The sequence below is a fragment of the Oreochromis aureus genome, linkage group 18, assembly GCF_013358895.1.
Source record: "Oreochromis aureus strain Israel breed Guangdong linkage group 18, ZZ_aureus, whole genome shotgun sequence".
NCBI lineage: Eukaryota > Metazoa > Chordata > Actinopteri > Cichliformes > Cichlidae > Oreochromis > Oreochromis aureus.
In genome coordinates, this window is record NC_052959.1 from 10885264 (window position 1) to 10897194 (window position 11931).

The window sequence follows — 11931 nt, forward strand, 5'->3', positions numbered from 1 at the left end:
ATGTCTCTCTTAGGCAGACACTTACGCGTAACACCTCCAGTAAAACGTCGACTAAAATAATAAAAAAATTTAAAAAAATATGCTTCTTTAAGGGGCGGATATGTTTTGCTTACTAAATGCCCTGCCTACAATTTCAAATGTTTGAAAAAATGGTGAGCGTCGCGGCAGAGACAGCCAGCAGCAGTCGTTTAAGCTCTTCCCATAATGCACTCCCCGATCACCAGCGGGAAACCAAAATGGCGAACTTGCTCGGGGAAAATGAACCGTTTGTTATTTTCTGAGGAAGCCACAAACCCCGCATGTTTTCCAGACACGCTTTGGAAGTGAATTCAGTTGCTCGAGGAGCGGGATAAGAGCGGCTCTTCTGTCCGGTTATTTTTGTCGTACGAGTCGTTTGTAGAAGCGGAGGTGACCGAATGAGGTATTGTTGTCATGTTTTCCTCCCGTTAGGGGGGGTGTGGGTCCGACGGTCAGCGACCTGGCTGGGGTTACGGCTTTGCATGTGGATTATTCCCGCTGCTGAGCTCGCCCAGCTGCCAGCTATTTAATATACAAGACATTATATCAGCGTGCAGCGGCATCCCAAGCTGTCTTTTTATCTTTGCTAAGTGGCTGGCATTGAACATGTCCACTCATTATCCGAACAAAGGAAAGCCTGCATTGGAGGACAGCGTTTAAAGGCGAAGGAAAAACCCCCAATAGTTTCTTAATATCTGAAATTAATAACATTTGTAATAGAAGCTAGAAATATGACATTTTGTATTAGTATGTACAAACTATCAGCTGTCACTGAGACTTGTGGTGGAATGGAAGTGTTCAGTAGTAGGTACATTGGTCTTTATTTTTAAAAGGGTGGTTAGGTTTTTGTTTTTTGTCTTTCATTGCATTGAAGCCATGTTACTGACTATGTGGTTAATTACCAATTAGCACTAATTATGGGTATAATCACCTGTTGTTCAAAGCCAGTGGAGAGGAAATGCCATGTTTCACTCTCTTTTGTAAGCCCTTCTGCAAGCACACAATGCATCCTTGTGTTTGAGGGCTACACATACAGGACTGTTACTCTGCTAGCTGTTATCAGTTTTAAAAAAAATACCAATAACATGCATTAAGTTGTACTAGTATTCTTTTGAGGAAACAGAATACACCACATATAAATAATTACAATCTGTTTACAGTAAGCAGAAAAAAAATTCTCCTAAATTAACTTTGAACTTATTCCATATCCGCTTGCTCCATAGTCTAAATTCACATCTGCCTCTGTTCTCTTGTATTGCACTGTTTTTCAGAGACTCAGGGGTTGTGGATCACCTGTCTGTGCATCACAGAGCTCATCCCCCGCAGCGGCAGCAGCAGGCTGTGTCCTTGTCCCCCACAAGCCTTTCTGCCAGGGGAGAGTATGGAGAAGACAGCATGTCTGACAGGTTTTCAGAGGGACAGGATGTCCTGGCCCGGTGGTCAGATGGCCTTTTCTACTTGGGGACAATCGCAAAGGTTAGTGTGAGGATGATGCATGAAGGTAAACGGACTGTGTGGAGAGCGTTGGCGGAAAAACTCTTGAAGTCAGTATAGGTCATCTGCAGCAAAATCTGCTCCTGTCGCATCTGGAAACAAGTAAATCTTTCTTTGTTTTGTTTTTCAGATAGATCGGGACAAGCACCGATGTTTTGTGGTTTTTGAGGATCGGTCAAAGTCTTGGGTTCTTTGGAAGGATATTCAAACAGGTGAATGTTGGCTTCGAGGTGGATAAGAATGGCTTCATTGATCCCAAAGGGAAATTTAAAATGTGCAATATATTTTAGTTTAATTGCTAGATAATATGCAGTAAAGATACTGTAAGCCAATGCAAAGAGGGTGGGGAGTCAATTATCCACAATTTGTGCTGTGCAAACCTTTCTGCCTCTTCCAGGACTTACTTATCTCTTGCTCTTGTCACTGACAGTTAACTGTAGAGTGTATCAGTACAGTCACAGTGCATTGCTAATATGCAGACGGGCTGCTATCGCTCCACTTAAGCCCCTTTAGCTATTATGGTGTTAAGAAAAACTTATTCTTCATTTTTATTCTTAAATGGGATGGGTCATGAATAAAGCATTAATGAAAGCTATGATCAGACACATTCGTCACATTTGACTGTAAACGATTTGTGGGATAATTTTTATTTATTTATTTTAACCTCAAACCTCATCTTGATAGTTGAATTGTGATATATTAAAAAAGTATGACAAAGAATCACCACATGAGATGCAGTCAAAATCTTGTTATAAATTCTATTCCTGTGCAAGTGTGATAAAGCGCTATGAGGCAACTGTTGCTGTTATTTGGCGCTACATTAAAAAAAAATTAAAAAAAATGATTTGAATAGAAATCCCCCTTTCGGGTCTAGAAAAGACACATAGTTATTACAAACATCCCACACCCTCGAATATGCTCAGGAGGAAGAAGGCAGCAAACTGTCCGCAATCAGGATGAAAACGGCTTTATTCCTGCTGAATCAAAAGTTAAGCCAGTAGATGGAATCTTCTCTCTAGTATCCTGGTGTAGACCTTCAGTGACACGGAAGCGTGATTTACCCCCCGGTTGTAAAATATTTTCCCTGCCACCTTTCTCTAGTTTCAGCTGGGTGAATTTGAGTCATCCTTCTCACAGCAGCAAAAGTTGCTATGAGAGGGATGTCTTTTGTTCATGTGATGACTCGGTGTACTCCTCTGACCTCGTTTAACTGAAAGCTGCTTTAAATGATACCCTTAGTCATACCACCATTGATCTGAAACTTTAGTTGCTTACCTTCATGACTTTGGTGCTGTTTAGGGGAAGAAGATGATGAGGATGACGACGACGATGACATTGTCTGCTCCATATGCCAGGACGAAACTTCAGAGGAACCCAATGAGATTGTCATTTGTGACAAATGTGGACAAGGTATCATTTATTGTCTCTGATGTTCCAACATAAGCCAGAAACAGTTATTTTATATTATATTTATAACCCATTTAAACAGCCAGTCTCAGTAGTTTATTTATTCGTCTGTTGGGCTCTAATCTCTGGCCATTACGGATGTGTTCATTTGTGTTTTAGGCTACCACCAGCGGTGTCACTCCCCTGTCATCGATGCTGCTGTCATCGACTCTGATGACAAGTGGCTTTGCTCAGAGTGCGAGCTCACTTCTCTATCTAAGGTACAGATTTTTCTTTAAGAAGAAATGCATCCAGCATTTACCTTGAACAAGTGGTTTAGACGAGTTTGTTAACATGACATATGTCTGTTTTGGAGAGTGCATTACTTGCTTTGTTTGTAAATCAAAGTGGATATAAGAGACTTCATAGATTGCTATGGAGTGAATAAAAGGATAAGCGGAAGCGAATGGATGGATGGATGGATGAATAAAAGTGATTGAGGCTTTAAAGTTTTTATGATCCCAAAATAAAATGTCCCAAGATTAAGAAAACCCAATTAAGTGAATGAGGCTAAACTATTCTGAGGTCATTTATTTATTGGAAAATCCCAAAATATTTATGGAGAAATTTAAAATTTTCTAAAGAGCTTACCAGCTTTAAAAAGCACCTCTTTATATGTGTTTATAAAACTTTCTTTTTAAAAAATTTTTTTTATGTATTTATTTTGGTGGGAAAAACATGCTTTTTGTTTGTTTGGTTCGCAGACGGGTGGTCCGCACAGAAGAGGAGCGTCTGCTAAAGGCTTTTTGCAGCAGGAACAGCAGGAGCCGCAGCACATGGAGCTACACCTGTCCTTCCCATATGTGCTGGAGGAGCTGGTGTGGGACCATGGCCACAAAACCAACATCCAGCAGTGCTACTGCTACTGTGGCGGTCCAGGAGAGTGAGTGACGCGGCATCTTCTGGAAAGAGTGAAGAGCTTGGATGGAAATGTTCCCATGCCCACGAAAGTTACAATGTTCATATTTTGTTTGCTTGCAGCTGGTACCTGAAGATGCTGCAGTGCAACATGTGTCAGCAATGGTTCCATGAAGCCTGTCTTCATTGCTTACAGATGCCAATGCTCTACGGAGATAGGTGACCATATTTACTGCTTCTAATGTAAATGTTTTACACTCGACAGTGGATCCTGACTGTATTGTTGTACGTATTCAAGTCTGCTCCCCAATGGCCTGCAAAAGTGTGGCTTTGGAGAACAAGGGCAGCCTATTAAAATGGGTCTTGAAATGATGGTGAATATACTGCTGGGTAATGTTCAGTTTTTAAGTAAAGTTTTGGAAAAAGTGCGTGCACACAAACAGAATGGTAAAAAGAAACGTGTCTCAGTGGACAGTCAGCTAGAGCATAGCTAGGTTTTTATGTTAAACTTTATATTGTGTTCTTGTAGCCTGAGGTCTTTTTATTTTTGCCTTCAGGTTTTATGTGTTTGTTTGTTCCGTTTGCAACGGTGGACCGGAGTACCTCAGCCGTCTGCCTCTCAGCTGGTAAGAGGAACTTGTACTTTGACACACACAGCTGGCTTTTTATCATATTAAATTACACAAGCATGCATTTACTCTTCTTCTTAAAAGCTCTGCCACCTTTGATGCCCAGGGCTAGAGAGCTGTAATAAACTTTTACTCCACCTCTGTAATTAAATCTTGTGACTCCAGCAAACATATTTGGTGTCTTTATATTAGTATTTATTTATTTATTTTTTTAAGACAGACTGAAAGAAACAGTATTTACTGAAATATTTCAGGAAGGATGTCGCACACCTGAGCCTCTACAACCTGAGTGTGATCCACAAGAAGAAGTACTTTGACTCAGAAATGGACCTGATGGTGTACATCAATGATAACTGGGAGCTGCTGCAGCTGGGGGAGGTAAGGATAAGTTAGATTTGGCACAGGATGTCAGGAATTGGCAGCCACACAAGTCAGTGTTTTTGTTTTGTTTTGTTTTTTTTGTTTTTTTTTTGTTTTTAGCTGCTTACTGCATCGGGTTGATTGGTGGTCTGAAAGCCACACTGTTAGGTAATCCTAGTAGAGGGTTATTTCCAAAATAGAAATAACCTGGCCCCCATTTATATTTTTAAATATTTAACTTTTTTCTTGTACAATGTCTTTCCTGTGTCTACAGCTCGCCAACACTCCACGATCAGAGCGATATGAAAATGTTCTGGAGGCGCTTAACAATAATAGCTGCATGTAAGTTTATCTGATGCTCTTGAAATCGTTATGCTGATGACAACATCAAAGTGCCTCAAATATCTCCCAGTATTTGCACAGACTCCATGTTTTTTACATGGGCACCCTTTCACCATCTTCCAGGTTCATGTCAGGAAAGGAGGTGAAGAAAAAGAAGCACTTGTTTGGCCTGAGGATCCGTTTTCCTCCTGTTCCCCCAAACTGTGACGAGCCAACCAGCAGAGCGATGGAGAAGGCTTCACATGAGATAACCATCAAGGGATGCAAGTCCACTAAAGCACTGTCCGCCATCAGGTTAGACATGAAACGTGTCGATTCCCTAAAGTTAACACAGTATCCAGTGGGCACCTTTAACCTGATCCTGTATAGAACTCATTAATGCCAGGTCCATGTAGGGAGATCTAAAAAGAGATTGAGAATAAAAGCAAAAAGTTGGCATCTGCTTATTGTCAGTACTTATAATGATTATGCTTGTCTGGTGGGAGGAGCTTAGAGCACGTAATGTAGAGTAGTGGTGGGGGATTAAGCCTGAAAGTTGTATCGCCACTTTTCAAGGAAGTTTGAGATAAAGATATTTATGACGCTATGGGGCCAAAAAAAATACTGAACATTATGTTGGTGATTGCACCTTGCCAGGATCAGTTTCGATGAATACAAATGAAACACATTTTCTATCTTTTTCCAGTGAAGTGCTGCCATTGATGACATGCTAAGCTAATTTTGAAGTGTGAATCTGTTGCTCTAAGGTGGTAGCAGCCGCAGTGGTACTATAGTGCAATAGAAGTGACACATAACTAAAATGCAGGCACTAAAGTTACCTAGGTAGATATTTTTTCTTTTCTTTTTTTCTCAATGAAAATGTTTATTTAACACTTTAACAGTAAATAAAGTAACTTAACCTTGTAACAGGATCTACACAGTACCTGTTTCTTAAAGCCCTACTTTACCACCATGTCACCATTAAGCCCGTAGACTGTCTATAAAAGATGGACCTAGCCGTTGTGACATCCCCCCCCTTGGTTTCTGAAATAGCATTTTGAACCCTTGTGTTTGGTGCTCCTTGCCATGTTGTGTTTTTTGAAACAAGACTCAGAGGAGCTGAGTGAAAAGTTGAGGACAGTGAACCGTCATACTTTTAATCTACTTGGTCGCTGTGCGCTGCTTTATGTTTGATCTGACTCAAAATGGGATCATTGTTTATGTCATATCTCATGTTGTAGTCTTGAAGCTAGTAGACTTGAAACTAGTGACTGAAACATAAACCTGTCGGGAAATCGTTAGTCAAGTCATAAATAAAATGAGATGTAGAGCCACAAGGTCATAGACTTCATATAGTGTGACATCTTTTGCAGTGACACGAGTCTCCCCCTGCTGGCCATTAGAAAGAATGGCCAGGTTCACATTGGCTTCACTTTTCACCACTTTACCTTGAAGCCTCTCCATCTTTTATATACAACCTATAGTAGAAGAGAGATCATTATTTGCTAACAAAACTCCTGTTATTTGTTTTTCTATAGTTCATCATTACATGCACAATTTAGAAAGTGCTGGCGTTAGACTGGTGAAGTAAAGGACCAAAAAAACTTTTTTTAGCTGTGTCCCCTTACCGTGTTAATTTAATTTAACAGTGGGATTTTTTAAATGTATTTATAAGAGCATTTTGTTTGTTTGTTTTAGTCTAAAACAAAAACAACGCCCCTTGTGATGTACAGATGAGGACAGAATTTTAGCCCCCTATAAAAATGCCATTTTTGTGAACTATTTTCCAACTACTGTTAAACAGAGTGAGGAATTTATAACTTAGTTTTTCCAAATTATGAAATTATTCTTCTTTGCACATGATACAAGACTATTTCACCAAAACTAGCAGGATTGATATTAGCCCCCCTGTTGCTAATATTCAGTTATCCTTCTTTTGCTTGATAACAGCAAGTCTTGCACACAACTCCTGAGCAATCCCATTCCATTCTTCTTCGGTAAATCTCTTAAGCTCCTCCAGATTTGATCATCTTCTCAAATGGATGTTGGTCTTTAGTTCACCCCACAGATTTTCAGTGGGATTCAAGTTAGATCTTTGTGCAGGCCAGTCAGTAAAGCTCATTTTGGTCTTGTGGAGGTGGTTCTTTACCAAGAGCAACGTGTGTTGTGGGTCGTTGTCATGTTGGAAGACGAAGCAAAGACTCAGTTTTGCTGCTGACTGCTTGAGGATTTCTTTCAAAATCTTCACATCTTCCTTCCTTAATTATCCCTTCGACCTTGATGTTAATCCCAGATCCAGAGGCACTGAAAAATCCCCACGGCATAAAACTTCCACCTCCATGTTTCACTGTGGGGACAGTGTTCTTAGGGTTTTGTGCTTCTCCCTTCTCTCCAAAAATAACCGGCATCTCTGTGGTCAAGGAGCTCTAGTTTAATCTAATCTGACCAAAGGATGCAACTTTCTCCAGCTTGTCCTTGGCATAATTCAGTTTGTCTTGAAAGTGTCTGTTCTGCAAAAGTGGAGTTCTTCTTGGTCTGAAACCTTGCAGGGTTCCAGTGATCGTCTTCGTTGAGACTACAATTCCTGATTTGGCCAAGTCATGCACTCGTGTCTTGGCAGTTATTCTGGAGTCTTCAGACACATCTCTCACTAGTTTTCTTTCCAAAGTTGTTGAAATCTTTCATTTCCTACCTCTGCCAGGCTGTTCTACTGTTTGGCTCTTTGAATTTCTTGATGGTACTTCTCACTCCAGTTCTTGATACTTGGAAACGCTGTGATAATTTTGAATATCTGTTTCCTTCTTTCTGAGGATGAATTCTTTTTCTCAAGTTTAAACTGATTTCTTTTGCTTTTGGCATGATTTGTTCTCAAGTGAAGCTCAAATCCTCACCAAAGGTTTTATACTGTGTGTAAATTGGAAGATAACCCACAGTTTTAACTTGGTTTTACAAAACTGAGCATTACAGAGTTGATCACTGCACAGCAGTGGGTTTTTTGGTCTTTTTTTTCCTGAAATCATTCTGTTATTAATTTCTAAAGAATATGTTTAGAAAGATGTTTGAAAAGTTCTTGCTCTGTTTAAAAATAAATAAATAAATAAAGACAAAGTTTTCCAAATTTCATAGGGTGGCTAAGAATTTTCTCCTCATCTATAGATTAATTTCCCTTTTTTGAGATGATTTTCAAGGGTGTCCTAACAGTTCACATAACACATGAACTGCCTAACAGTTTCACTGTTATTTCAGGCACAACTGCCTTTATATGTAAAACTGTTCTGAATGTTTGTTGTTGCTCTAGAAGTCCCAGTGCTCTCACCAATGGCACAGAGAAGAAGAAGAAAAAGAAGAAGAGAAAGAGGAAGCAAGGAGCACGCTCTCTGGAGACTCTGGCTAAACCACAACGCTCCAGTGAGCCCTTGTCCCAGGTGTGTGTGTGTGTGTGTGTGTGTGTGTCTTAGTGGGCGTGAGCTGGGGTGTGTGCATGGAGGGATGGGTATTTTTGCGTTGTTATTTTGTATAGGTGTTAGACGTTTACTGTTGGTGTTATATGAGAAGAAACCATCTTTTTGGGGGGTTTTCCTTTGCTTTGACAGGAAATCAGGAGACCTCCACCGTTAGAGCCCCATGCATTGGATCACTTTACATCTGTCAAGTAAGTGGGCAATTTTAAACTGTAGTTCTAAAGCAATCAGAACTGTTCAGCTTTGTTAGGGTGAAGATTCAGGCAAAAGCAAATTGAATTATCAATCACAAACACAATGTGTTTATTCTTTGATTTGCTTGATTCACTGTAACATAAAAAGAAGCATAATGTTTTAATCTTTTACTTTCCCCCAAACCACCAGGAGTGACGGGTCTCTGCTGTCTTTAAAAACTTCAGATGTGGAATCCATTGGTGCCCTGAGCACTTCAGAAACTACCTCAACTAGCATTTCAAGACAGTCCAGGTATGCCTGCCTGATGTTTGCACTGCACTGAAAGTAGAATTGTGCTGGGTACTCAGAGACTTGCATGGCTGTAGCCCTTTTAAGTCTTGTTTTCCTAATTATTCTGTAGTCTGTTTTTTTTTATTGTTGCTCTTTGAATTAACAGCATTTTTTTTTAACTTCCTCTTTTTCCTATCAAACACCTTCCAGCCTCTGCAGCTCCAACAAGACACGTACAGCAGCCCCTGTCATGCCTGTTTCCCCCCCACCTTTAAAACGGAAACGTGGACGGCCACGAAGGGTCCCCCAGCCCCCCACCCCAGACATCCCCCCTCCCAGCTACGCAGACCCACACCCCTCAGCCACAGAGTTGTTGAACTCCCTCCCAGGGCTTCACTCTGCAGACATAATTCACGGCATGGACCCCAACAGCCAGCTCACCCACCTAAAGAGCTCCATCAGCAACTATTTTGGAGCAGCGGGGCGTCTCGCCTGCGGGGAGAAGTACAAAGTCCTGGCCCGACGGGTCACCCTTGATGGCAAGGTGCAGTACTTGGTGGAGTGGGAAGGAGTCACTGCCTCATAGGTTTGTCACGTGTCGCTCGTCACTCCTAACTTTTCACCAGCACCCGCGGGACGTTTATGTCTGTGCTGAGGACGTGTGTATTCAGAGCATTAACTGATTATATGCCTTTATTTAGTTTGGACAGGAGCAAGTTCTGCTTACTGTAAAGCCTATTGGTCCAGTCCAGGATGACTTTTACAGTTATACACACCATATGTGTTTAAACAGTTTCATGGACAGCACAAAGTTGTCTCACAACAGCATTTTTGTGCTGCTGTAGTTCCAACTTTAACTAACAGGTTTGAGTGTTTACAGAGAACGCCCCCTTTATTCAGGGGCAATTCATTGATCTGTATACTGCACCTGTAGGCTTTCAGTGATCTGTTATTGTGCTTAATCCAGTGATATGCTTTCATTTCAAGACACGTTAAAAATAACTGTAAAGTTGTTTTTGTTTTTTTGTTTTTTCAAATAATATCTTTAAGTGTTATCTTGGAGGATAAGAGAAAGAGGGGGAAGTTTTATTAACTAATCCTTTTTTTTTTTTTTTTTTTTTTTTTTTTCTTCCCCCCTACCAAATGAGGTAAATAATAATCTGCACCCACAGTTGTGCCCCGTCTCTCTCTAGTCCCAGCTACGAGTACCTCTCAGTGCCTTTGGCAGGCATATCGTTCAGCTCTGTGTTGGAAAGTGTGCTCGTTCGTGAGCGGTTAAGGAGAAACTCGAAGCAAAAGAGATGTGCTGCTGCAAATGTTTATTGTTTTATATAGAAGTATACTACATTGATTATTACCCTTTCTACTTGTTCTGTCTCTTGACTTTTCTGTTCAGCGGGGCTTCACACATGAAGTTGATGGAATATCCGTTAGGTCGCCAGCTCATTTTCAGTAACAGTTGGAGCATTTCAGCTTGTACAAGGCAGTATTTGTCATGTATGGTAACGTTCTCTATTTTTAAAAAATTATTTGTCTACTCCTAATAGTTTAATTATAAGAATCCCATGTTTGAATTTAATCTCTAAAATTGACGAGCCCATGTATAAGGGCATTCTTGGTAAATTGTGTCACTTTGTTTTTGTCTACATAAATCTCCTTTTTAAAGTGTTTTGAATTAAAGAACCTAACTTGTTTTGTGTTTTTTAAAAAATTTTGTCTGATAGTTAAATAAAATCCTGCATAAAATGAATGTTATATACCCACCAGGAGTTCAGAATTGTTCCCTATGCATGTTAGTCCTTGTTAAAGCTGTTTGCGTATTCAACTGGACCGCATGACTCAACAGAAGGAAAGTTCATCGTTATGATCATTTACTCAGGCTCTCAGTTTTTTGGTGTGTGTGTGTGTGTGTGTGTGCGCGCGCGTGTGCAACAAAAAACATTGCACTTGTTTTTTTTTGTTGTTGTTTTTTTGTGTTTTTTTTTTTTTCCTTTCATGTCAAGTTCACCTTGTGGTCTACACACTCAGGATATGCCCCAAAAATGTCACTGCAATGCATAGATCTCTTCGCTGTGTGGCAGGAGGATTTAGTGTAAGTTGTTCTCATAGTGTTGCTCGTCAGTATTTTATTTTATATATATATATATATATTTTTTAAGACAACCCTCCATGTGTCATTACTTTTGACCATATTTCCATATGTAAGTTTTTGATAAGTCTCATTTGTGGTCTGTTGCAGAACCTACTTGTTTTAAACTGGGTCATAACACAATCACTGGAATATAAAATGCTGTATATCATTGCAATAGGTGAGTATTCAGTTGGTATCTCTTTTTGGAGATGTTTCTGCTTTTGTTAAAACAGACAGACACTGACATGTCTTCTTTGTAGGGGTATACTCAGTGTATTTCAAGCTACTCTCTACTCAGTGTCTCAGCCGACATGTTGCTACCACTGGCTTCCAGCAGGCTTCTGTAGCCAAAGAACATACATGTAATGTCAGCTTTGTCTTTTGAGATTTTTCTTATTACATTTTTATACATCATTATATAGGTTGATGTGATTTTTGAAAACCTGTTTTGTTAAAGGATTAATAAAGTCAGATATTTTCAACTGTCCTGTTTCTCATGTCTAACTGCCACATGCACTCACGGTAGGACCACGAGTGTTTAAAAAGGTATTTATAAAATATACAGCGAGAGAGAGAGCTCATCTGCGGTGTCCTCTTATCTGCTTTATTTCTGGGAGCTAGCCCCACTTTGAGGTTCACCTGTGGTAACTAGGGCTAGGTATCGCCCCTGATTTCTATAATCGATTCAAATTTGATTCACAGAAATATTTTGATTCTGATCATTTAACAGTACTGACACTTGTGAGAC

The 11931-nt window shown here is 40.1% G+C and overlaps 1 protein-coding gene and 1 long non-coding RNA gene across 3 annotated transcripts; both read left to right on the plus strand.

The window, feature by feature from the left end:
• Nucleotides 1–282: 282 nt before the first annotated feature.
• Nucleotides 283–10177, plus strand: mtf2 (metal response element binding transcription factor 2). Of its 2 annotated transcripts, none has more exons than XM_031749778.2 (15): nt 283–421; nt 1290–1494; nt 1643–1724; nt 2812–2922; nt 3079–3179; nt 3663–3841; nt 3940–4035; nt 4374–4442; nt 4700–4823; nt 5080–5147; nt 5271–5441; nt 8425–8551; nt 8720–8778; nt 8972–9073; nt 9263–10177. In XM_031749778.2, the coding sequence occupies exons 1-15, from the start codon at nt 417–419 to the stop codon at nt 9636–9638; spliced, it is 1875 nt and encodes a 624-aa protein (XP_031605638.1). In that variant the 5' UTR covers nt 283–416; the 3' UTR covers nt 9639–10177. The 2 variants fall into 2 exon arrangements, with proteins under 2 accessions (XP_031605638.1, XP_031605637.1); XM_031749777.2 differs by lacking the exon at nt 283–421 and adding an exon at nt 442–826.
• A 12-nt stretch (nt 10178–10189) lies between these two features.
• On the plus strand, nt 10190–11670 carry LOC116328074. Its single transcript, XR_004200055.2, has 2 exons — nt 10190–11144; nt 11292–11670. It is a non-coding gene; the product is annotated as an uncharacterized LOC116328074 (long non-coding RNA).
• The last annotated feature ends 261 nt before the right edge of the window (nt 11671–11931 follow it).

Coding starts and splice junctions, on each gene's coding strand:
- mtf2 (XM_031749777.2), top strand. CDS start 750: ATGACATTTTGTATTAGTATGTACAAACTATCAGCTGTCACTGAGACT. Junction 4,443..4,699: donor AGCCGTCTGCCTCTCAGCTG/GTAAGAGGAACT, acceptor GAAATATTTCAG/GAAGGATGTCGCACACCTGA. Junction 9,074..9,262: donor AGCATTTCAAGACAGTCCAG/GTATGCCTGCCT, acceptor AACACCTTCCAG/CCTCTGCAGCTCCAACAAGA.